This window comes from Choloepus didactylus, chromosome 3, assembly GCF_015220235.1.
Source record: "Choloepus didactylus isolate mChoDid1 chromosome 3, mChoDid1.pri, whole genome shotgun sequence".
Taxonomy (NCBI): domain Eukaryota; kingdom Metazoa; phylum Chordata; class Mammalia; order Pilosa; family Megalonychidae; genus Choloepus; species Choloepus didactylus.
The window spans coordinates 5,293,124-5,318,697 of NC_051309.1; the positions used below are offsets into that span (position 1 = coordinate 5,293,124).

General features: G+C 46.6%; 1 protein-coding gene across 3 annotated transcripts in view; it reads left to right on the forward strand.

The window, feature by feature from the left end:
• Positions 1 to 25,574, forward strand: part of AFAP1 (actin filament associated protein 1) — a 191,569-nt gene that overhangs the window by 148,258 nt on the left and 17,737 nt on the right. For 2 of the 3 annotated variants that reach the window (XM_037829327.1, XM_037829328.1), the window contains exons 11-16: positions 2,999 to 3,144; positions 8,919 to 9,036; positions 14,242 to 14,496; positions 16,812 to 16,926; positions 21,092 to 21,256; positions 23,010 to 23,200. In XM_037829327.1, the coding sequence (XP_037685255.1) occupies positions 2,999 to 3,144; positions 8,919 to 9,036; positions 14,242 to 14,496; positions 16,812 to 16,926; positions 21,092 to 21,256; positions 23,010 to 23,200 (990 nt within the window). The remainder of the gene's footprint in view (positions 1 to 2,998; positions 3,145 to 8,918; positions 9,037 to 14,241; positions 14,497 to 16,811; positions 16,927 to 21,091; positions 21,257 to 23,009; positions 23,201 to 25,574) is intronic. The other variant, XM_037829329.1, reaches the window with a different exon arrangement.

Genomic DNA, 25,574 nt, shown 5'->3' on the forward strand with positions numbered 1-25,574 from the left:
TACTGTCTGTACTTTTTCCAAGATCATTCTATTTGAACTTTTATTTTGAGATGATTTTAGAATTACAGGAAAATTGCAAGAACAGCACAAAGAAATCCCCCAGTGCTCACATTCTATCATGTTTTCTTTCTCTTTTTTTCTTTCTTTGTGTGTGTGTTTCAGAACCTTTTGCAGACATGTTGCCGCTTAATCCCTAAATACTTTACTGTGAATGTGTGTATTTCCTAAAACTGAAGACATCTCTTACCAGAAGCACAGTGTAATTATCAAAATCAAGGAATTAACCTTCATGCACTACTAGCACATAGTTTATAGATCTTTATCAGATGTTTCCAGTTATCCCAACAACGTCCTTCATAAGCCAAGAAAACTCCAGACCATGTGCTGTGTTTGGCTGTCGTGCCTCTGGTCTCTTCTGGTCTGTGTCTCAGGACATGGATACTTCTGAGGGGTGCAGACGGACCTGTTTTCTGTAGGCAGGTCCTCAGTTTGGATAAATCGTGTGTTTCCTCGTGGTTAGAATCAGGACAGACGTGCTCGCAGGAGAACCCCAGAAGCGAGGTTAGGTGTGTCACAGGTTTTTCTGTCCTGTCAGGAGGCACACAATGCCATTCTCTCCCGCTGCTGGTGGTGGGAGTTTTGATCCCTTGGGTGTGGCTCTGCAGGGCTTCCCCACTGTAGAGTCACTGCTCTTCCCCTTTGTCTTTAGTAAGTGTGCTGTGGGGAAGTTTCCTGCTCTTGCTCAACATTTCACCCACCACGTGTAGCATCCGTTCATGACGCTTGCCTGAAGCAGTCACTAAAATGATCATTGCCAAATGGCGACTTTCTAATTCTGTTATTCCTTCTATATTTACGAGTTAGCATTCAACTGTCAGAAAAAGTTTTCCCTTCCCATTTAATTAATTAATCCTGCATTTACATATCTTTGTATGTCGGTGGGGATTCATCGATTATTATTTTCATCAGTGATTATAATCCTCTACTATCATAATTTATTTTGGCCACGTTATCCCAGACTCAGTCCCGGGAAGCCCCTCCTCGCCAGCCCCTGTGACCTTGTACCATGTCCCTGTAATGAAGAGGCCGCGTCCCCATCGCTCTGGGAGCCCTTCCTTATCTTCTGAGAAGAGAAGGCCTCCAGGCTCACCTGGAACTTTCCCTGCCCCAGCCTGGAGTCTCCCGTTTCTCCAAAGGGCACCGGCTCCTCCAAGTGGAAATGGCATTTAGAAACCAGGAGCTGGCTGTTGCGTGTGCTCATTGCTGCTGGGATGTTGTTTGGGGACTTTTCTGCAGACAAACCTAGGAAATAGATGTAGGTGTGGATAGACATGCACACCTGCATGCACAGGCTCACGCATCTTTATATGTTATGCAGGTATTTATATGTATATATGCACATCAGTAGACATACAGACATACATACACCCACACAGCTGTACCCACTTTCCTTATCTGTCTATCTATCTATCAATCTATCAGACTATAAGATCATAACTAATGCCTCTAATTCCAGTCCAACACCTCAAGGTTATTAAAATTAAAAATAACAAATGGGAAATTTCTTAAAATGGCCTGTGAATAAAGCAGGAAGTAAAGTCTAGTGTGGCAGTATTGACCACACTTAGATATTGATTTTGTTTAAAATACTTTAGAATGCTTAGATGAAATAGACATGAGTCTAGTTAGAGACATATAGATATAGGTTGAACTATAGGTATATTCTTGCTATAGATTTGTTTTGGGTAAGGTCAAAAGAGCACACAGTTGTGGATTTTTTTTTTTTTTTGATCCAAGAATTCAGATAATTCTTTTTAACTTAGCAAACACTGAGTACATTCATATTCTGTGCAGGGCCCATAATTGGAATGTTTTGATCTAACAGCCTCATCTATACTAATTCGGAATGATTTATTACCTGGAGATTGTCATGAGCTGGTTTTACCCACTGGCTTCTTACTTGTTAGCGGCACTTCCCCTCTGGTGAGTCTTTGGTGCCTGGAGTGGAATATTTACAATTGCTTGTACCCTGATACAGTGTTCAATTTGTCAAGGTTATCATTTTAAAACCAATTTTCCTTAAGCCTTTAAGCTCAACTTACAGAGCTTTCTTAATTTAAAAAAAAAAAAATTGGTAATTTTTATAAAAAATAAGAACATTTTTTTTCTTTGGCCTTCTGTTAACTCATAAGCTGGATAACTCAAATTTCTCTAAACTTCAAACATTGTGCACATACTTTGATTAAATTTATTTAGACATGTCATACACCATTAAAATTATAGTGTAACTGATTCTAAGTCACTTAAGACTGGCTTATAATTTAATGAATAGAATCTTAAAGTTATAATAGGTCAGACTTGCAAATTAAGCAGCCCAAGTTTGGGGGGATTTCGAATGTCTTAAAAACTAGCTTGCACTCAGCAACGCAGTGGCTACAAAGCATCGTCACACATGTGCAAACACAGGTGATGGAAACCCTCTAATCAGAGAAACAAAATTACCATTTTGGGCCAGTTTCGGGGTCTGTGACAAGGGCCACTGATCAGAAAAATTTGAGACCAATAGGGCCATGGAGCTTGATCAGTTTTTCTAAGTTAAGCCAGCAGCAGTTGGAGAAGTGGACTTCATTTTAGGGCCAGATTTTGTTGCCAAATTAAGGAGGCTTTCTCAACAACTTCCTCTAACGGGAACTTAACTGATCATATTAATTTTCATACCTTACACCCTGGGCCTTTGCCCCAAATGACCCATTTCTTAAATCATTGGAAGGCATTTTAGGACCTCAGGCTTTGATTTCGTGTGGTGTACGCTGTATGTAACTAGTCTGAACGCAGTGTAAATCCGTTCCCCGGGAAACAGGTGTCGCTTCGTTCTCCTTTATGTGTCTCACACGCCGTTCCTATCAGGCAGTCTCTTTGTTGACATATTTAAATGAAAATATGGAAATTTTAAAACTCTTTAGTTAAATGAAATGTACTTTCCATCTCCACCCCACAGGCATCTTCTTCAGAAGACATGGGCCGGTGGATTGGAATCTTGCTCGCCGAGACGGGCTCGTCCACAGACCCCGGAGCCCTTCACTACGACTACATCGATGTGGAAATGTCTGCAAATGTCATCCAGACAGCCAAGCAGACCTTCTGGTAAGTGGCACTGGTGTTCGGATCATTTTTTCTTTTCCCAAACTTTTGAACATGACTTTTTGTGAGACTATGTAGGCCCAGAAAAAAAAAATTAAATGAAGACTCTCGCATTCCCCTAGATGAACTTTGCTGAAATACTTCCATCAGTTCAACCCTCTGTGTTTTCTGGTAGAGCAGGGGTTGGCAGACTTTGCCTGTAAAGGAGAGAGTAAGTATTTGGGGTTTTGTGTGTCATCTGTTCCCTGTTACAACCACTGAACTCTGCTGTTGCCGTGTAAAAGCGGCCATAGACAGCGCGTCAGTGAATGAGCCTGGCTGTGTTCCAATAAAACTTTATTTGCAAAAGCAGGTGTGGGGCCAGATTCGGCCCGTGGGCTGTGGTTTGCTAACCCAAGTATCAGAGGAAGAGTTCTATGAAGCAGAAATGATTCATACATTGCTGTCCTTAAGACTGTCTTCAGAGTCATCTCTCGTGTACTTTTTAAGTTAACGTTGTTGTGTCCCAGAATTTTCTTCTTTTTTTAATGCAGTTGTATTGAGATATGTTCACACCATAAATCCATCCATATACAATCCATGGTTCAGAGTATCATCTCATAGTGGTGCATCCAAAACTTTCTTTTGAACCACGCATATTTCTTTAACATAATAATGGCAAAGGTATTTAAAGCAGCATCTTCAAAGTGGGGTCCACAGACTTCCGGAGCATTCAAGACCCTTTCCAGAGATTCCACAAAGTCAAAACGACACTCATAATGATACCCATAAATTGTCTTCCTTTGTCACTGTTCTGACATTTGCATCACTGGTGGGAAAGCAGTGGGGGGAAGCATTAGCATGAATCAAAGCAGTGGCTCTTTTGTAGTCCTCACTGTCCCCACTTTGCAGTCTAAGAAAATGCCGACTTCACTTACGGTGTCCTTGGTGATGCAATAAAAGTTACTCCCTTTTCTATGTAGGGCCAGACAATAAATGCGTTTATTAAATCCCTTGAGAACCTGCCTCGTTGATATTCTGGCGACATTATGGAGAGGACACCGAGAGCCCCTCTGCCTGCTCAAGTCCAGCGGCTGTCTCGAGAAAAACCACTTGTAGTTTTGAGTTGTGTACTGAACTAGCTGCTCTTTTTTCATTTTTACTTGAAAAACAACTGACAAACTATAGTTATTGCGACTTACATATTTGCAGACATTTTCTTTAAAATGAACTAAGCCCGCCTGCCGTCTCAAGGAAAACAATTGGCAGTATTTGTTGCCTGCATTGTATTTGAGCCTGAGCTGAGCTTTCACACAGAAATTAGAATTTTGGAAAATTTGTATCTGTCACTGTGAACTTGACACCTTCCCAAGAGTTACAGACTTTTCCAGTGAGATGGGTGGTAATATTGATGAATGTGCTGTTTTTAATATCCTACAATGAGTGTGTGTCAGTGTCTGCAGCTTTGTTGTGAGCCACACGTTCTCTGCTGTCTCTGCTTGGCTCTGCCGTTGGTGCAGAAACAGCCGTGGACAGCCCTGAAACCAGTGATGGGGCTGGGTTTAGTGTTAGGTCTAAAGCCTGTGGGATTGTGAGGGGAAGAGCTTCGGACCAGGAATCAGGGAAGCTTAGTTCCAATCCTGGCTGTAATTGTTATTAATTGGGCAATTTCAGACGTCATTTATGACCTCTCAGTGCCTCAGTTTCCCTGTGAAGGGGGAGTGAGGTTAGGCCAGATGCCATCTGAAACTTGTTCTTGCTCTAGAGCCTCTGACCCCTTGGCTCCTGTTATATGTCCCTCATCTTTAGAGTCTGGATTTGGGGTGAGGAATGGTGGATTGTGGTAGAATTTCTGCTGGGATCATATAATTGGCACATGACGATAAATGTACCAACAACTGTTGGCCAACCCACCAGTGCCGTCTAAGACTGTGGAACCTTCTGGATATGGAGAAGATAAATGCCAGCATCCACACAATTATTTGCCTATTTAGCATCAACACCACCATAAGTGTTGCAGCAGGTTATGTTTATGGAGAATCTGCGCAGTCTTCCTTTGTATCTTGAATGGTGGTGCACAGGGAATATTTATTTAATGCTTGGCTAGGCCATTCTGAGGCTAAGAAAAAGCTTTTGGTCATAGTAAAGATAACTGACCCATATCAGGAGTTGAGTCACCATGTTATACCCAACTAAGGCAAACAGCCTTGACTAAATGAGTTTGTTTTATAGAACTTTGCCAGAAGTAAGGCTAGAAGTTTTCTCAAGTACAAACTATTCTTCCCATTGTTCTTTCTGGTGAAAATCTGGATAGACGTAGCCAAGGACTTACTGTGCTGTTCATACTCATTATTGTTTAACAACATTCTTTCTAATCAGCAAAATACGGTGACTTACAGTGAATTTTCTCATCTTGAGCACTATGCAGTAAATAAAGCACATTTAAAGTAGTTTTTTAATAAATAAAATATCCATAGAACCAGCTTTGCAAAATTGGCATAACTAGAGTGACATAAAAGAAAAGCATTTTTGGTTGTTTTACTGTATTTATTTGGAAGTTACTAGATTTCTAAAAAGTCCATGCTAACTTAAAATATAATCAACAACCTGATAACCAGATTTAAGAGAAACTCTGAATAAGTGTCTTCTCTGCCAGCACAACTTAGCTTTCACTTTATAGTGAGTGGAATATTAATCTACACCAAATGTGGGAAGGTTACATTTTGGAGAAAGGAATGTAAATCCCGGTATTAAGAAAACGTTTATTAAAAAGATGCACGTAATAAAGTTACAGCTGCAAGAATCTTTGCTACCTCATTAAAAACTTCATAGGAGATGTCAGTTAGCAATAAAATTTATTTTCATTTTTTAGTTCTCTAGCCGAAGGTTCTTGTAAAACTGAAGAGAGAAGAGATTTAACAAGGAAACAATGTTCAGAATATCTAGCTTGGCACTGTGATAAATGATCTGGGATTAACTGAATTTTCACCTTTATTTTAATTGGCAGCCACTGACAATGAATCTTTTCAAGGTTATTGGGGATATCAGGAGTGCAATGTGTATGTCTGAGGGGAAAGTGGCAGAAGTATAGTTCAGATAGAGGAAAGCAAAAGAAAAAAATAATGATGTAAACCCCTAGGGAAAGTGGCATATTTAGAAATAATAATAATGGTAAACAGTTGAAACATAATCTGAGAGCTTATTTTTAAATGTGGCATAGAGATTAAACTGTGCAAAGGAAATGTTCTAAATTGTTTTTCCTGAGCTCTTTTCAAGTCGTTCTTAGTTGCAGACCAACCAGAAAGTGATCATCATTCTAACGATGATAAAAAGCAGTGGAGCTGCAGAGACGCGAGTGGAAGCTGTAATGAGAAAGCTGTCCTCTCAGGCCGCCCTCTCATCCAAATACTCGGGAAAGTCTTTTAAAACAGATTTCCCCTAATTTTCTCATGCTTTTCACTTGACAAGTGACACATAGTCCCTTCTCTTGCTTCGACTTTCATATTTGGCTAAATGCTGGTTGTGGAAAGAGCCCCAGGCCAGCGTGTAGTCTCGGCCCCACGGGTTCTCTCCGTCCTGGTTGGGGCTCAGGCCCCTTTCGGCAAGATGAGGGGTGGCCTGGCTGCCGGTGACGGTCTCACCCCCACCCCCCACCCCGGGAGCCTGGGGCCTCTCATCCTCGTGTCCCTCGAGAGAAGCCACCGAGAGCCCCCGTGCTGGGCCTGCACCGTCTGCACGGACGTGGGGACTGGGCACAGGGCTGGAGGCCGGAGAGGCCCGGCCCGGCCGAGACTGTCGCTGCCATCAGGCACTGCCCTCGACACGTAAAGAAAAAGTGGGCTAGAGACCCACGCGGGCAGTGCCGGGGCCCACCTGGGGACCCCTCCCCGGGGAGCGGGTGACACTGCGGCTTTAGTTCCTGCGCTCCCTTCCCTGCCTCTTGCCAACAAACAGCCAACATGGCTCCTCGCGCAGAAATAGCCTCCAGTGAGTCATTTCAGTGAGGAAACCTTAGCTATGTAAAGAAAAGGACCAACAAACCTTCTGTAATTGCAGCTTTTCTAATTTGGTATGTCTTGCCTTCTTATTTTTTCTTTTCCTATATATTTTACTTTCCTACGTACACTTTCATGTATTTCTAAGTGTAGTAGAATCATTGCATTAATTTTTAGCAGAATAAAGCGAGAAGAGTCATTTTATAATGTACAGGCTAAATTTGTTGGAAGTGCAACAAGCAGCGCATGGCTGCCTTTTCCAGTAGAGGGTAGTGTGTACTACCTTTTCTACCAAGCTGTGCTGAAACCAGCTAATCTAATAGTTGCCAACTAGTGGAAGCTGACCAACCTCATATTGCAACTAATCTGTAAAAACAATTTCCTTTCACTCTTGTGAGTTAAAAAGACAGTTTAACCCTACTGCAAGGCTGCTTGTCAGAAGCAGGTGTTACTTTCCCCTGGGTTTCCCTCCCTTTTTATTCATCTAGTTGCCAGAGAAATGTAAGGTCTTGGAGAGAAACAGAAAATTTGGGGAAAAAAAAAGTTTGTGTGTTTTTACTCCAGGCTGTTTTAGTTTTCCCCAATGAGCAGAAATGCTGTGTTGGTTATTTTTTTCCAGAGATACTGTCAGTTCTCACTTGTAGCAAGCCTGTTTTCATGGGAAAGCATTCATGCTTACATTCACTCAAGTATGAGTGTTGGGCCCTTATGTGTTAGCCATTGTGCTAGAACCTGGAGATAGGGCAGTGACCAAAACTGGCCAAGTAGAGAGAAACAGACAATGAACAAATAAATTTATAATGTGCTAGGTGCTGGCTTGTAATATGCAGAAGACAAAGGGAGTAGAGCGTAGTGAATGCAGAGGTGGAGGGTGCTATTTTATTGGGGTGGGCAGGGAAGGCCTCTCCCTAAAGGAGCATTTGCGCAGAGACCTGAAGAGTGAGGGGCCCTGGGAGAGAGGTTTCCGGCGGAGAGAGGCACAGGCCCCGAGGCCAATCTGCCTGGTGCTGAGACCCCTCAGGGGCGAGCCAGGGCAAGAGTGGCGAGGGGTGACACAGGGTGGGGCTGGACCGGGTGCCGCGGAGCCCTGCGGGCGTGGGCAGCACTCAGGGTTTTTTGGGGGAGGCTTGAGAAGCCACTGGGGGGTTTAGAGCAAGGGTTGCAGGATCCAATGCCTTGTACAGGAGTCCTGCAGCCAACCTCAGAGATTCTGCAGTGGTCGGGAAAGTTCAGAGAAGAGGTACTTGGCCATAGCGACGCTGAATGGATAACTCAAACATTTATCAAACAACATTCTAAAGAGCTTATGGACCAGGAGTCCACAGACATTTTCTGCAAAGGTCCAGGAAGTCAGTATTTCGGCTTTGAAGGCCATATGGCATCTGTCATGACCACTCAGCTCCACCACTGAGGGTGAAAACAGCCATGGACAAGATGTGTTCCAATAAAACTTTATTTACAAAAGCAGGTGGTGAGCAGGAGCCAGCCGCTGTTGCAGACTGTGGTAATAAAAATGGTCTTACTTGTCGGATGCCTGTCAAGTGCTTGCTCGGTGGGCCCGGCGCGCGTTGTCGTCAACCCTGCCACAGTTCTGCAGGGTGTGTGGCAGCCTAACCTTGCAGGCGGAGTCTGTCCCACACGCCCACTTCAGCATCCCTGTTCTGTCCCCGGTGTCTACTCCTGCTCTGCACCCTGTAGCCTCTAACGTCACCTTGAGCATGGAGTCAGAACTCGTTTAATGCTTGTTGAGTGATTGGAGGAAAACGTCATGTTACAGATTGTAACGAGCTTTCTTTCTTTCAGTTTCATGAACAGGCGTGTGATATCCACTAACCCGTACCTCGGAGGCTCCTCCAACGGCTATGCACATCCCAGCGGGACAGCACTTCACTACGACGATGTCCCCTGCATAAACGGTTCGGTGAGTGGCCTCTGTACAGCGAGAAGGGCCTGTGTGGCTCAGAGGCGAGGCTGTCTGATTAGCCGGTAATCCAGGGCGCCTGGTTTCAGTCCAGGTGAGACGGGCCCCCTCTCCTGCTCCAGGCCCTCTCTCATCTCCCGCCCTCTGACTCGCTGTTCGTCTTAATCTGCGTTTGAGCAGGCAGGTACTTCGATGCCACTGGACCGTCTGTCATTTAGTGCCAATGTCGTTAATTAAGCATTTCGGCAGACTTAAAATGCTGGCTAAAGAATAACATACTAGAGACAGTAACTTGGATAAATCAAAATACAACACAATGTAAGTTATTGGTATTCCCGGGCAGGATAAAAATGCTGCGTTTATTTCCCAGTATGACCAAGTGCTGAGCCGTCACCATCTGAAAGGCTGCGCTGCTGGGGAGTGAGACGGTCTCGCAGCTCCAGAGTCTTCCTCGGGGAGACGGAGCAGCTGCATCCTGGTCCAGGCTCTCTGTGTCCATGTAGAAATATTGCCGACACTTAGTGACGGCCTTCAGTATTTGGGGTTTTAAGTGTCATGAGTGGAACTCATCAACAGCACTAGTTTTCCTGTCTCCATACTATTCGTCGTTTCCTAGCATCTTCTCTGGGCAGGCGTGAGGCCGGGTTCTGGGCATTCGAAGATGAGCAGGTAACAAAAGAGGCGCATGAAACACCTTATGCCCTTCGTCTCCAGTTCTGGATGAATTTTAAATTGGCATCTATGTAAGATCTTTTTCAAAGGTAGGCATGGAGTAGGTTTATTGTTAGGTATTCAACCTTTGCAGGTCTTTTAGACTTTTTTTTCTTTTCTGGTCTTTTGTTTCTCCATCCTTTTCTCCAGTGTTCTGATATACGTCATCTGTCATAGCCTGTTACTGCATCATCATGAAACCCAGATCTGCCCAAGGCAGGAACCAGGAGACAGCTGGCTCGTGGAGGGAAGTGGAGGGATGGGGACGCCCCAAGCAGACTGACAGGTGGGACAGTGTGGTCCAGTCAGGGGTGCCTGCCAGTTCCCCAGAGCTGTGATGCCACGTGTCCCTGAGCCTGGGTACCTCGATGGCCCCTCCTCCTACCAGACACTGGACCCACCCTGGGGCTGCTGCCGGGGGTGCGCAGTCTGTCCCCAGCTCCTGCCTTGATTCCCCTCACACTGTCCATCCCCCTCCCTCTCCATCCCCTTCCTTCCCATCCCCCTCCCTCTCCATCCCCTCCCTGTCCATCCCCCTCCCTCTCCATCCCCCCTCCCTCTCCATCCCCTTGCTCTCCATCCCCCCTCCCTCTCCATCCCTCCTCTCTTCCCATCCCTCCTCCCTCTCTACCCCCTCCTTCCCCATCCCCTCCCTTCCTACCCTCCCTCCCTATTGCCTTGCTCCCCTCTTCCCTCTCTTTCTTACCTTACTTGCTGTCCAGGCTCTGCATTAGGACTTGAGGAAGAAATGGATAAGGCAGAGTCTTTGCTCCGAAGGCCCTCCCTGTGCTCACTGCAGCTGCCGTGCCCTTTGCAAGGGGGCCCCCCCACGCTCGGCTCTTCTGCCTCCCCTGGCTCCCCGGGCTCTGCATGACCCCCACCTCTCCTGACAGAGCAGTCTGCTCCCTGCCTTTAGACAGGACTCGCACTCTTCACAAGAGTGACCTGCCTGTCTGAGCCTTCGATCTGAGCCTCCAATTTTTTGTTTTGTTTTATTTAAGCCACACACAAACCCATCTCTAGACTTTCCTGCTCAAATATTCCCTCGTATACCTTTTTCACAAAAGTGTTTCCCTGGAAACAATATTTGGATGCCACATATCAGATAAGGGTTTAATATCCAGAATTTATAAAGAAATCCTACAACTCAACAACAAAAAGACAACCTAATTTAAAAATGGGCAAAAGACATGGACAGACACTTTTCCAAAGAGGAAACACGAACGGCTCAAAAACATGTGAAAAGATGCTCAACTTCACTGGCTATTAGGGAAATGCAAATCAAAACCACAATAAGATACCATCTCATACCCACCAGAATGGCCATTATCAAAAAACCAGAAAACTGCAAGTGCTGGAGAGAATGTAGAAAAAGAGGCACACTTAGTCGCTGTTGGTGGGAATGTAGAATGGGGTAAACGCTCTGGAAGGCAGTGTGGCAGTTCCTCAGGAAGCTAAGTATAGAATTACCTTATGATCCAGTAATTCCATTACTAAGTGTACACTCAGAGGAACTGAAGTCAGGGACACGAACGGACATTTGTAAACCGATGTTTATAGCAGCATTATTCGTGATTGCCAAGAGATGGAAACAGCCCAAATGTCCATCAACAGACAAGTGGGTAAACAAACTGTGGTATATACACACAGTGGAATATTATGCAGCTGTAAGACAGAACAAAGTCATGATGTGTGCAACAATGTAGATGAACCTGAGGACATCATGTTAAGCAAAATTAACCAGAAACAAAAGGACAAATACTGTGTGGTCTCACCAATATGATCTAACTATAATGAGCAAACTCTGAGAGTTGAAGTTGAGAACACAGGTTATCAGGAGGTAGAAAGAGGGTAGAGATTGTGCATTTGATGCTGAAGGAGTACAGAACGTTCAACAGGATTGATTGTAAAGATCCAGAAATGGATAACACAATACTATCTGATGGTAGCACAAAATTGTAAGTATAATGAACAAAGCTGAGTGAGAGTATGGTTCAAAGAAGGAGGCCAGGGGCATGTATGTCACCAGAGGGAAAGATAGAGGATAAAAGCTGTGACTGTATAACTTAGCAAAACCTAGATTGGACAATGGTGATGCTTAAATGTAGAAATATAAGAAGGTTTTTACATGAGAGAGAACAAATGAATGTCACCATTGCAAGATGTTGAAAATGGGATGGTATGTAGAAAAAAAAATACAACCAATGCAAACTAGGGTCTATAATTAACAGTAACATTGTAATATTCTTCCATTAATTGTAACAAAAGTAATATACCAAAGCTAAATGTCAATAGAGGGGAACATAAGGGAGGGGTATGGGATTCTTGGTGGTGGTGATAGTGGTGTTTCTCCTTTTTTTTAAATTCTTTATTCTTTAGTCTTTTTTTTTTCCTCTTCTTTCTTTGCAGAAGAAATGCAAATGTCCTCATATAGGTTGTGGTGGTGAATGCATAACCATGTGACTATACCTGGATCTCTCGGTTGTTCACTTAGGATGGATTGTATGGAGTGTGAATAAAACTGTTTTAAAAATAAACAGAAAGATATCAAAAAAAAAAAATTTCCCCACTTGCATACACACCTTAACCACGAGAGTGTAAGAGTGAGCTGAATGGGTTAGAGAATCCATGAAACTGCACAAATACTAATCTCATTCAGTCCGTCCCTAGGGTTCATCCTAGGAATTAGCATTCTTTAGGTCAGTTCACAGCTTAATCTGTTTTAGAAATAAATAAGGACATTGTCTCCTGGGATTGAGTCTGTACATACTGCTGGGCTGGTGATATAAATTTTGAAGACGTAGAGCAAACTGTGGCCAGTGTTTGCAGTTCTTTAGCTTATGAAGAGCTTCTTCGGCTGTGACCCTTCTTTGAAACTATTTTTCTACATGCTGGACTCTTTTACCAAGTAATCTCTTTTGGAAGCTTTGTGTCTTGGTCTTATGAAGTTCACACTTCACATGACCCTGTGCCTGACATTCTAGCCAGGTGTTTGCACTTCAGTAAATCTTGCCAGCACACTGTCCCTCTGGATGCTTAAACTGATAAACCTGAATCTCAAGAAGGAGCTTCTGACATAAACGTGTGTATGTGTGCACGCCCACAAGCATACTTTACATCTAGAAACTTCTATGGGATTTCTGTAGGTGTTTATCCAAGACTTTCATGTGACTGAATCCTTTGGTATTTTAGGAAAATGATAGCCTAGTCTAGACCGTTTTAATCACTCTGGGCAAATGTATGCTAGGCTGTCATTATGAAACTTTCACATCCAAGTTTATCTGCCTGCATCATTATTTTTAGCTTGTAGATGGGTCTCCTGCGTCACCAAAATAGACACATCAGAATAAAAACACGCCTGCTATGGAGTTTTAAATCTTTTCTATTTTTATAACAAAAGCCTGTAATTACAGTCTGGCGGAAAAGAACTCTACATGAAGGGGATAAAAATAGGGCAAAATGAGCAAAATATATGAATTAATATTTCCCCTTTTTAAAATGCAAGGCAATTTATAAAGACCTTTAAAACTTAAAAGGGCCTGACTGTGGTCGCTAATGTTTGGTTTTAATTTCTACTTTAATGTCCATGCTTTACAATTGCCCTGTCCCATGATGTGGCTTGTAGCTATTTTAGTTTTGTAAAAAGGCTTCCCCTAAATCAGTACCATTATATAAGTGAGATTTTGAAACACCCTGATTTCTATGATGTTGTGACTTTTCTTTTAATAGACCATGATTTGGTTATGATGTTTTCATCAGGGAGAGCATGTTGGCAGCCCCTTCTGATCCATGGGTCTTGAATCATGACAAGGCTGGACTTGGAGAGCCTGAGCTTGTCCAGTCTAACCCCTCCTTTCACCAAGAAGGAGCCTGGGGCCTGAAGCAGCCTAGCATGTTCAGAGCCGGATGCCTGCAGCCAGCTCTGCCTCTTACTGGCTGTGTCCCCTCTCAGCCTCAGCATCTCAGACCCCATCAGATTGCTGCTGAGAATTAAGTGAGTTAATATTTGTAAAGCACTTAAAATAATGTCCAGAACATGGTTCCTTCTGCACAATAAAACCAAATGCTTTGCCCAGGAAGGCAGCGTGTGTTTCCCATGGAGCCGGCCCCCCGGGTCTCCCCAGCCCTGCTGTCCTGCCGGAACCTCATCTTGCTCCCACCTCCTGGATTAAGGAGACTTCTGAAGTCTGGTTCTCCAAAGAGAGAAATGTCAAATCAGTACTTTTTTTCTGCTTTCAAAAGCAAAACGAAATTAAAAGCTTCATAAACCAATGATGCTAGGAATGACTTAGGAGAAAAAGAAATCTTTCCCTAAGACCCCATAATAGAAAAGGTCTTTTGAACCAACCCACCTGTTTACGTGTGTGTTTTAATTGATAACAGCTCGTGGGGGCACCTAAGTGTTTTGGGGGGTGCTAACAATGTCTCGATATGCTAAAGTCTGCTGTGTTTCCTGTGGCCAAGCCACTAACCACAAAGCTGTGTGCATTACAGTGGGAACCTGAAGATGGCCCTCCTGCTTCCTGTAGAGAAGAGGTGCTTTATGATAACGCGGGCCTGTACGATAACTTGCCGTCCCCGAAAATCTTTGCACGCTGCCCACCTGCTGACAGAAAGGCTTCTAGACCATCTGCTGACAAACTGTCTTCTAACCGTTACAAACACCCTGCATCCTGCGGTCTGTCTTCTGCTCCGTCTGTCACTAACACCTCTGCTCTGGGGAGGGGGTCTCCCGGGCTCAACTCCCAGGTACAGCATCTCACTGTGTCCTATTCCCAAGACTGACCATTAAGCCATGGTTCTCCAGTGGTGTTTGCAATGATAGGACATTCACTGAAGCGTGGGAGGTGAAACTCATCAAGAGTAAAGCATAATTTTTTTCTCAGCTAGAATATCATTTGCAAATGCCATCCATATTTGGTTACCAAGGATGAAATATTCCTAACTAGTTTTAAGTTTGTGCAAGCGCTGCATCTTTCCCTTCATCTGGCTCTCGTTCCACTCTTGAAAACTCCCCAACGAATTTTGTGAGTTATGTTGGCTAAAGGCAAAGATTTAAAAAAAGGATAGGGACAATAAAACTTCTCAGAGTATTCTTGAGCTGCAAGTTTCATTAATATGTTCCCATTATATACAAATGAGGAATGGTTCATTCCGTTCCTTGGAGTCAGTAATTGCCTTTTGATATCTAAACTTTAAATAGGATTATTCAGAGTGCCACAGTAGCTTTCCCAAATGAGTATAAAAGAGGACTCCCTAAAATCTAGTAGATAATAATAATGATTTTCACTGATCATTGAGTGATAAATAATCTTGATATTGAACTATCATCTGTCCCACCCCCATATTTGTGGCAAACTGTAACATTTCAGTGCATATACTAATTTTGTGTTTTCATGCATTTTCAACCCAAGAATTTTTTATGCTTTGCATAAAGATCTAAGCTCTGTAAGTAAGAATATTCTATTAATAAAAAAGAAAATGGATGCATTTTAAGTTTTTTATTTTCCCTCCATTTTTTTCTTTATAATCTTAAGAGAATGATGCATACCAGGGAAGATCCTAGAATTTTAGATGGTAGCGGCTGATACCAGCGTTTTCCGTACATCGGCTTCATCAAAAATCACGTGGGAAGATTTTCTTTCTTTTTCGGTTCCAATTTTTACCAGCAGATGCTTAAACCTTGTCCCTGGACATTCTGATTCAGTAAATCTGAGGAGGCCCCGGCTGGTATTTGCAAGACCATTGGCCTCTAGTTGTTTATAACTACCACGTCAAAACTCCGGCAGGCTCTCTGTCCTCTAAGCAGGCATGTGCCTTGCTAGGTATTTGTCTGTCTTTTTATTAGCATTAGAGGCAACGTTGGTAAAAATCATGGGCCAACGTGCTATCATGTACAATTGGATTTCCCAAATTAGTTTGGAATCATTTGATACGTGGCTCATGCGAGTTTGGTTTTTGTTCATGTCTGTTTTGTTTTTGTGTTAATAGGAATCACATTTGTGATTTGAATTGATGTACCTTTAGTTTTCCTGCGTTCATTTGGTCACTGTCGTCCTGAAGGAAATAAAGGGCCCTAGCCCTCGGCGATTCCCCGCAGCCGGCCAGATGCTGTGTGTGTGCGCGCCTGGTGTTTAATCCTTTCAGGCGGACTCTGGGTAGACATTTGCATTGTATAGTTTTAGATGAGAAAGCAGAGCCTCCGAGAGGTTTAAGGACTCGCCCAACATTTTCTAATTGATGCAGCCAGAATTGAAAGCTAGATCTGCCAGCCTAGTAAAAACCCAGGCCCACAGCAGAAGGATATGTGGGATGATGGACGAAGCATGGGCTGGGATTCTAGAGCTTACCTTTGCCATCAAGCTGAATTTATCATACATTTAAGGCACACATATCCTTTAAGCAAAATACTAGATTCATTGGCTTGCAGGAATCAAAGAACTAGGAACCATATTGAATTTTTTTTTAATGCCTGTGGTTGATCAAGATTTAGTTCATGCCATTTCTAAATTGTGCATTTCTTGCTTTCTTCCTTAGATCATATCAGCAAATCAAAAGGAAGTGATTGATCCCATTGGGACATCACTCTGTATAAAAGCCATTGAAACAGAAACCTGACAGCACAGTTATGCCACTCCCCTGAGAAAAAAAATCCACCAAAAGTAAAAGCAGTTTATCTCTAAAGACTCAAACTTTCAGTTTGATGATCAGCTGAATGCTCTTGATCATCTACTGCCTATACCAGTTTCTTGGTTGGCATTTATAGTCTCCCAACAGGAATTATAGCATCCAACTGAAGGCATCCTGCAAATCTTTATTGGCTTTGAGCCTCAATGCTAGAACCTTCTTAGCCATTCCAGGAGAGTCACTGCAGTCTAATGATTGGAAACCAAACTGGTTGTCTACTACCCTCATTTTTTCCCATCTCTGCTAGTTTCTACTTTAAGAACCAGAGACGGAAACAATTTACGGCCAAAAAAAAAGAAAGAAAGAAAGAAAGAACAACAACAAGACAACAAGGCTTTTGTTTTGTTTTTAATTTTCTAATGTATTTTTTTCAACAGTTCAAAGGCAAAAAGCCCCCAGAAGCATCTAATGGGGTTACAGGAAAAGGGAAGACTCTGAGCAGTCAGCAGAGAAAAGCTGATTCCGCAGCCAGCGTGAAGCGTACACCTTCAAGTAAGTTTGCCATTTGATTTCTCACTTCCAGGTTTTAGGAGCACTTCGCAGGATTGGGACCATATGCTCTGCCTCTCCCTCACCTGCCCAGGTTTTAAGGTCAGTGGGGAGGGGCTCTATGCATCATTGTCCTTTATTTTCTGGATTGAAGAGTGGGGATGATTTTAACCCGTTTTAGAAATCTTGTTTTCTCAGTTTGCCTGAGCTGCTGTGACAAATACCGCACCCCAGGTTGCCTTAAACCACAGGCACTTGTTGGCTCGTGGCTCGGAGGCTTGGCATCCCAAATCCAGGCATCGGCACAGCCCCGCTACCCCCAGGATCGGGATAGCTCTGGAGCTGGCGTCCTCTGTCCCACGGCTGGTGTCCTCTGTCCCACAGTGGGCTTTTTCTCTCTCTCCCTCCATCTCTCTACCTGCTCTCTCTCCCCCCTCTGTCTCTCTGTCTCCCCCCACCCCCCCACTGGTTTCCGCTGGCTTCCGGCTTCTTCTGACTGACGGTGCCTGGACTTCCTCTCTGTACAAGGCCTCTGGTCACGTGGGTTAAGCCACCCTGACTCAGTTTGACTAGATCTTAACTAAGAAAAGCATCTTCGAAGTTGTGTTTATGAATGAGTGACGCAGATTGAGACTTGAATGTGTCTTTTGTGGGGGCATGATTCCATCCCCAACGGTTGTGTGTAAGAGGAGACACAAAGCTGGTTTGTTTGCTGCCAAAGCGACGGGCGCGTCTAACTGGAGGCAGCTGTGGAACGGGCTGCGGCGCGGACATGAGTGGCCCCGGCTCCGGTCAGTGTCCCGGGTGTGCTGCTGACCCGGTGACTTGATCAAGCCGCGTCTCCTCCGTAAACCCAGTGTCCCCGTCTGTTAGATACGTGAACAGGCGGCTTCTGTGGTTGCTATGATGGAGATAATAAAGGGAATGTCCTTCCTTAAAAGCACTAAAGAAATGTAAGAATTTAAAAGGCATTATTATTCCTGCAGAATCTTAAGGTTTACAACAAGCTGTTGTTCATATCATTCCATTTAATCTTCACAGCATCTTTATAAGTGTAGGTGTTGTCATCGACCCCATTGTACTAATGAGAGAATGATCTGGAGAGGTGGGGTGGCCCACCCAAGGTCTCACAGCTGGTAAATAATAGAGCCAGAGTGAGTCCTGGGTTTCCAGACGCCAAATCTAGAAGGAAAGGCTGGCAGTGAGCAGCAGGACACACGGACAAGGCTCAGCCTTCCCGAGAGCTCAGGATCCTTTCCCTTTATCTCCAGGTAGATCAGTCTAAAGGTGATGGTATTATCAGGGCGTATTTTTTATTTTTCTCAGCCCTGATTCCATTGGATGCCTGTTCATCTGTCCAGCTGGGAGCCCCCAGGCAGCCTTCATTTGTTCAAGGCACTGTGCTTGTTGCTGGAGGTACAATGACATGAGACAGTGTTTGCCATCCGGTTCCTTGAGTCTAGGAGGGGATCGGGGGCCAGGTAAGCCATTGTAGGGGCAGTGGGGACTCCTCCCAGGTTGGGGAGCTCCTGTCCGGTGATGTCAGAGACGGTTTCCCAGAGGAGGAAGATTTGAGTTAGACTTGAACAGTTTGGTATGAATGCGTGTCTTTGCCACTTGGGAGCTGTGTCTGGATGTTTTGAATCCGAATCAGTGTGCTAGCAGATCAGTCTCTGGACTGACGGAGCTCAGGCGAGTTAGCTGCAGCCAGTGACCTCCCCCCCCCCCCCCGCCGTGGGAGAATTTGTGCTGGGAGAGCTTGGTTAAGCGATTTCTGCATCACAGGAAGTCTCTGTCTCCAGAACATTTCACTTTCAGTCCCCATGATGATTTTATTTCCTAGGTGATTTGCTCCTTTATTTTATGAGCCCTTCTGTGGGGAATTTTTATTGACTTGGGTGACATCTAATGGTGACAAAAGAAAAATAATTGCATTCTTTGTTTTTGCTGAATTCAGCCAGTTGCATTTATAGACTTTATGGGGCTTACTGCATGGGGAACCAAGAGATGTGGAAATGTGTAGGTTTGTTGGGGGACATCTTAAGTTTAGAAGTAAGTGACTAGAGTTTGGACTTTCCCTGGTTTGCAAAACATATCATCACTAATAGCAATACTTTTATTTCAAATTGTTGACTTGCTTGTCCCTGTGCTGCCGATCCTTTGAATCCTGTTCCGTGTTCTGTGAGGGGAAAATTGATTGGGAAAGGATGACATTAGATCTGCCTTCATAAGTGCAATATTATACTGAAATCACGATGGTTTGCATTGCAAGAATTGGCAAATTTGGCATTTAAGACGAGAACTAGAAACAGTTCATATCGTTTCTGAGTGGGTGAAGCCCTGGAAATCCATTATGCATAATGATAAGTGCCACCAAAGTGTGTCCGCCACATCCCAGGCAGCAGATTGTTTTATTAGATCTTTAAGACTAAATATTTATAATTTTTGAAAACCCCACAAGGCAGGCCTTACCATGTCCCATTTACACAGGGTGAATCTGAGCCTTAGGGAGGGCAATTGCTTGCCCCAAATCATGCTGTGAGTAAGGGGAAGAGCCCAGACTCACGCCCACCCCTGTGCCCCCAAGAGCCGCCCTCCCGGCCCCTCCCCGCAGCAGCGATTGGTCCCAGGGGGGTCGGACGTGGGAACGAGCAGTGTGCAAGTGGGCAGTGAGGTGTGCACATCACAGGGCCTCGGAGGTGGAATCAGGTCTGAGGGATCCACAGTCAGGTGGAAATGGGAGAAAATCCAAGCTCTAGACCCAATGATCCTTGATTAGCATGTTGGAATCTTTATCTCTTCCATATGTTTTTCCAAAGAGTTTTTTCCCCCTTAATTTTACTATCAAAGGCCAATATAATAAAAGAAAATGAGCACTGGGCCAGGATTTTACTGTTGGATTAAAAAGAGGTATGAAATTGGCCAAATCTCTTAATTTTCTCTTAAGATGTTTCCTCTTCATTCATTCATTTTATTTAACAAGCATTCATATGGAACTCATTTGGTGTTTGTTCTAAGTGCCTTATAAATATCAATTCATTTAATCCCCACAACAACCCTATAAATTGTCCCCCATCGTTTTCCCCACTTCACAGATGGGGAAAAAGAGGCACGGAGCGACTGAGCACCTTGCTCCAGGTCACGCAGCTCTAAGTGGCAGGCCACGTGGCCTCTGGACAGGACTCTGTCGCCTCTTGATTTGTTCATTTGTTCATTCATTCAACAGACATTTATTTCCGTCTTTGTTGTCTTGTGTTTTGCTGTACTTGCTACGTGTACCAGGTCCTCATCCCAGTACTGGGGACATAGCTGCCCCCTCCAGCCATGAGTAGTTGCCGGGATCAGATGTGATCGTTGTGTTAGTTTCCCGGCTGCTAAAACAAACACCATGCAACGGGCTAGTTTAACATCAGGGATGTGTTGGCTCCTGGGTTCGGAGACTAGAAGGGTGGCTTCCTCCAGGGGTCGGGATCTCCTGGGTGGTCGACAGTCTTTGGGGCTCCCTGGCTTTCCCATCGCAGGTGACGCACGTGGCGGTGCCTTCTCCCTGCTCTCCTGGGTTTGTTGACTTCCAGCTTCCGGCTGCTCCCCAGGGCCTCTCCCCGTGGCCCCCTCTCTAGAAGGCTTCCAGGAGAGGTATTGCGGTCCATCCTGGGTCAGTTGGGCGCCCCCTTAACTGAAGTGGCCTCATCAAAGATCTGCTTACAATGTGTGCACCCCACAGGAATGGAGTACGATGAAGAGTGTGCTTTTCCGGGGTCTGTAACTCCAAGCCGCCACAATAATGTTGTGGAAATTTTTTGGAAAATATAAAGAGCTACACAAAGTCAAGAAAATAATTTTGATATTAACGGACTCCTATCTCTCCAGATTATAGAATGTTCACTTTGAACTTTATTGAATGCAATCTTATAAGTCACATACCTCAAAGAGAAGTGAATTAAAGGGAAAATGTCCTCATATTCTATTTTTAAAAATTTGATTCAAAGCATGCTGAAATATTTGAATTAATCACTTTTCTACTTAGCTCAAAACGGTCCTATTCTTTTTCTTGTTAAATTAGCAAAATAACTGACTTTTCGTTTATGCTAAGTTGGTGGATTAAGCAAGCTTTATGAGTTGCTCTATTATCTGCCGATTTAACCTAATTTTCTCTCTCTTTTTTAAGATGCTGAACAGTACAAATATGGCAAGAACCGGGTTGAAGCCGATGCGAAGCGGTTGCAGACCAAAGAAGAAGAGCTGCTGAAGAGGAAAGAGGCCCTGCGGAGCAGGCTGGCCCAGCTGCGGAAGGAGAGGAGAGACCTGCGAGCCGCCATAGAAGTCAACGCTGGTATGAAAGGCTTTCCACTCGGCCCAGGATGCCCATTTGTTTCGGGGATTTAGCTCTCTTCCCACTTGGCCCAAAGGCTTGGAACTCAGCGGGGCTCTGGTTTTGGTAAGATTAGTCCATTCTCTGTGGCACTTTTCGGGGTTTGGAAGCACTGCTGGTCCGCCCAGGCCAGTGCCAAAGGCATCTGCTAAGGGAGCTGATGGAGCGGCCAGGGCTGACACCTGCACCTGTCACCGAGGCCGCCCGGGTGCTGGAGGGGCTGCAGGTGCTGACAGTGGAGGCCCAGGCTGAGGACAAGCCCTGCCTCCGGGGGCCCACGGTTCTGTTCAGTGTGCAAGGGGCAGCAGCTGGGTTTCTCCACACAAGGGTAGAGCGCAGGGGTGGGCAACAGTCAGAAATCCAGACGAGGGGTCTCTGCAGGGAGAGGAAGCCCTCTGCTCTCTGAGAAGGGCCTGTGAGAGGAAGACAGTGTCTGCATCTTGGGAGAGATTGGGGGAATGAGCCTGGTTGGTGGAACTCAAACCCCAAAACAGGAACTAGGAGGAGAGGCACAGGGAGTGGGAGAACGAGGCAGGGGCCAGAAGTCCCAGATCAGCCTTGCTGGTTCCTGCAGGGTCCCCAGGACTGAGCTCCTGGCTTCAGGGCCGGAGCTGCTAGGGTCTGTTCTGCCTCAGTTCCAGGTTGGTTTTTAGATGTAGAGGATGCTCACCTGCAGGGGGAGGTGGAGGACTGCAGGTTGCAGAGGCTGGCGAGGGGCAGGCGAGCAATGTTTACTGCTGCGGGGTTTGCCACACGGGATGGGGCTGAGGAGTGCACACAAAGCAGCTGGTTAGCTCTAAGCCTTCCTGATTTAGGGTCTAAGTAATTAATGCTAAAAGAAATGCTCCGGGAGTTTAGAGCCTGGGAGGGTAGGTGTAGGCTGGGCAGATCAGGGGTAGCCCCATAGGAGGGACAGGATGTGAAACCCAGCATGGGGCTGCCCAGCAGGGAGCAAATGTGAAGGCAGAGGAACTGGATGGGAGCATCCCTGAACAAGGCAGAGGTGGAACTTCCTTCTTTGTTTCAATTTTGCAGGATAGTGGAGATGCAGGAGGGAGGAGACGGAGGAGGGAGGAGATAGAAGAGGGTGAAGATGGAGGAGGGAGGAGATGGATAAGAGGAGCTTTTAGCCTCAAGAAAGAAAATCTCAAGTTCCAGCAAGCACGAGTGCAGCCACCGTGCACAAGTTCGTTGACCACTTTGAATTAGTTTTCTCATCTTCCAGTGGGTGCAACAGCTGTGTTCTTATGTCACTATAACAAATTTCAGACAGAACAATTAAAGTGAATGTGCCTTAAAGAAATGAGTGCCACTTCCATGCGTTACATTTTGAACCCCCCCGGGGGCAAGTTGGCACAACCAGTGGAAGGAAAAGAACAGAAATAGACCCGCAGATTTCCTTTGGAAATCACATAGTTTAATTTCCACGTTTTTCAAGTGAGTAAATTGAGGCCCCGACCCAGAAATGCCTTGATTGGGGAGAACAAGCTCCCCTGTTTCCCGGCCCCTGTCCTTCCAGCCACAGCAGGGGGGTGGGAAAAGGAGTCTGTTCCTTTAGGGACGGCTGGCTCGGAGCTCTGTGGGAAGGACACGGGTCGGGGCGCTGCACCCTGGGAATTGTACGAGGTCCCCTAGGAGGTCCGGGTGCTTCTCCAGCATCGTTTTGAGAGTCTCTGCCTGTGGTGGGCACACAGTGTTTCCTGTGGAATTCCAGGCAGGAAGTCCCAGGTGATCCTGGAAGAGAAGCTGAGGAAGCTGGAGGAGGAGTGCAAGCAGAAGGAGTCGGAGCGCGTCAGCCTGGAGCTGGAGCTGACCGAGGTCAAGGAGAGCTTGAAGAAGGCGCTGGCCGGCGGCATCACGCTGGGGCTGGCCATCGAGCCCAAGTCGGGGGCCTCTAGTCCGCAGGTAAGCACCCGCCCCCTCCCGCCGCCTGCCACCAAGGCTGCGTGGCCTCTCGGAGTGACCGTGCGACCGTCCCTGAGGTGGCCTCCCTGCGGCTCTGAGCGTCCACACGGCCGGACTCACAAGTCATGTGTTCGCCTCTGACCTCATCAGTGGAGTTCTAATCTCTCTGGAATTAAATTTTCTTATCATTCACTAAAATTGTGCAAAGCTGGTGGAAACAGTCTATTTTCCTTCCGTTTGCATGATCTGATTGCAACAGCTCCAGTTCTTTCCTCTCCTTTGAACCGTGTCCTAATTTGAGGACAGTTTATTAGCTGGAAAATTTAATTCAATGTGGTGTCCTCCTATAAACCGCCTTCTGTTTGCTGAGCCCCGTGCTGGGTGCTGGGATACTGACAGGAAGGAAACACGGTCTCTCTGCCCGTGGAGCCTAACAGAGCCACTGGGAATCCTTCTCAAACCTGAGTCATCACTGTAGGGGATTTCCTGTTCACTTTCATTTGGCTAACGACCACTGAGAACTTACTGATATCTTTTCCACATAATTGCTCCATCAATCCGTCCTGCCCGGTGAGTCGGTGGTTATTATTCCCGTCTTACAGCTGAGGAGCTTGAGGCCCAGAGAAGTCGAGGAAGGCTGCCCAGGAGTGTCCAGCTGGTGAGGGCCAGGCCTTGCCTCAGTGCCTTCCTTCTCCACCTGAACCCCCGTGGGCCAGCGCTAACCCCACCCCTCTCCGGGGTGCCCTTGTTTCGTGTCCTCTTGTCCAAGCCACTGGGCAAAATGCGAGGCCTAGCTGAGCCCCCTGCCCTCCTCCCACAAGCACTGGGGTGGGGGTTGTGGAGAAGAGCGCTGGCGTCCAGCCACCCACACCCCCCTGCCTGGGCCTGCTGCTGTGTCCCCTCATCACCACACCCTTCCGCTTTCCACGAGACGGTCCCGACCCCTCCAAGCTCCTCCAGACCCCAGGTCTCCCTGCATCCATGACCCCTCCCTTCAGAAGACGGCCCGGCCCCTCCTCCTCCCCGGCAGAGTGTCGCCAGCAGCTGGGCAGGGGCTCCCATCAACAAGACCACCAGCCACCTGTGCCACCACGGCGTTGAGCCCGGGAGGGTGGGCTCTGGGGTCCACAGGGCAGGGGTTTGAAGAGAAGGCCCCTGAGCCTCGGTGTTCCCTCTGTAAAGGAGAGGACAGTGCTGCCAGCCTCACGGGGTCACGGAGCTCCCGGCATGGCACCAGCCTGTGCATCTGCTCCCTCATTCCTGGATCCGTGAGCACGTGTGTTCATTCATTCTCCAGACACCTCTCCACCGTCGTGCTCCTGCTGTGTGTGTGCCAGGAGTGCCCCAGCCTCCCGGGCCCACAGCTGTAAACATACCAGAGGAGAACCCCTGTCTTCTCAGAGCTGATGTCCTAGTGGGGGAACACAAGTGTGTTTGAAGGGGAGGGAGGGCGGGTGCCGTGGAGTGGGCACCCGGGGGGCAGGGGACCAGGTGCCCTGGGCTTCTTGGCGTCGGACGTGAGTAGGAGTCGGGGTGGGGAGGAGGCTTGGCGCCTGGTGATGGTGGTCCGGGGCCAGGGGGGCCCATGGCCCCTGAGCTTCTGACCCCTGTGTGGGGGCTTGGAGGGGGGTGAAGGGTGGGCCTGGGTGCCGGGCCTCACTCCTCCTTGGTCCCGGCACAGGAAGGGCTGGCTTCCTCCACCCAAGGCAGTGCCTCAGACGGGGCGCTTGGGCCCAGCCTCCCGTGCCCTCCAGGACCCCCTGGGACCACCTCCCCTCTTTCCTCCCTTCCTTCAAACCATTTAAAGATTCTCTGGATTGTCACATCTTTAAAAACACCAATGGCTGCCTTGGCCCCGCCCTCCAGTCACCGTCCCGTTTCTCACCTTCCTTCCACGTCTCCCTTTGGGGAATGTTTGTCTGTCCTTCCGGAGTCCAGCTCGCCCCTGGCTCTCCACTCGCTGCAGCCCAGCTCGTCGTGTCGCTGGCCAGCTGCTCCTGACCTCCGGCCTCGGCTCAGCCAGCTGCTCTCTGTCTGCAGGAGCCCCGCGTCCTGCTGGCTCCCCATCTCTCCAGAGCACGTCCATGGTCCTTTGTCAGCCCCTCCTACTCCACCGCCGTCCGTCTTTCCCACATAGCCCAAGGTCCCCTTTGGCAGCTCCGTGCTGGCTCGGAGGGCTGGCTTTCCTCAGCCAGGCCACGGCACCTCTCGGTTCCTCTCCTTTTTGAGGGTCCCTCATTGGTCTGTGTCGCCGTCACCTGCTCTGGTACCTGCAGCTCCCACGTCACCTCCTCGGGGAGCACACGGCCCCAGGCGGGTGGCACAGGCTGTGTTAGTCAGAACTCAGCTCAGCATCTCCCAGATGCATCAAATT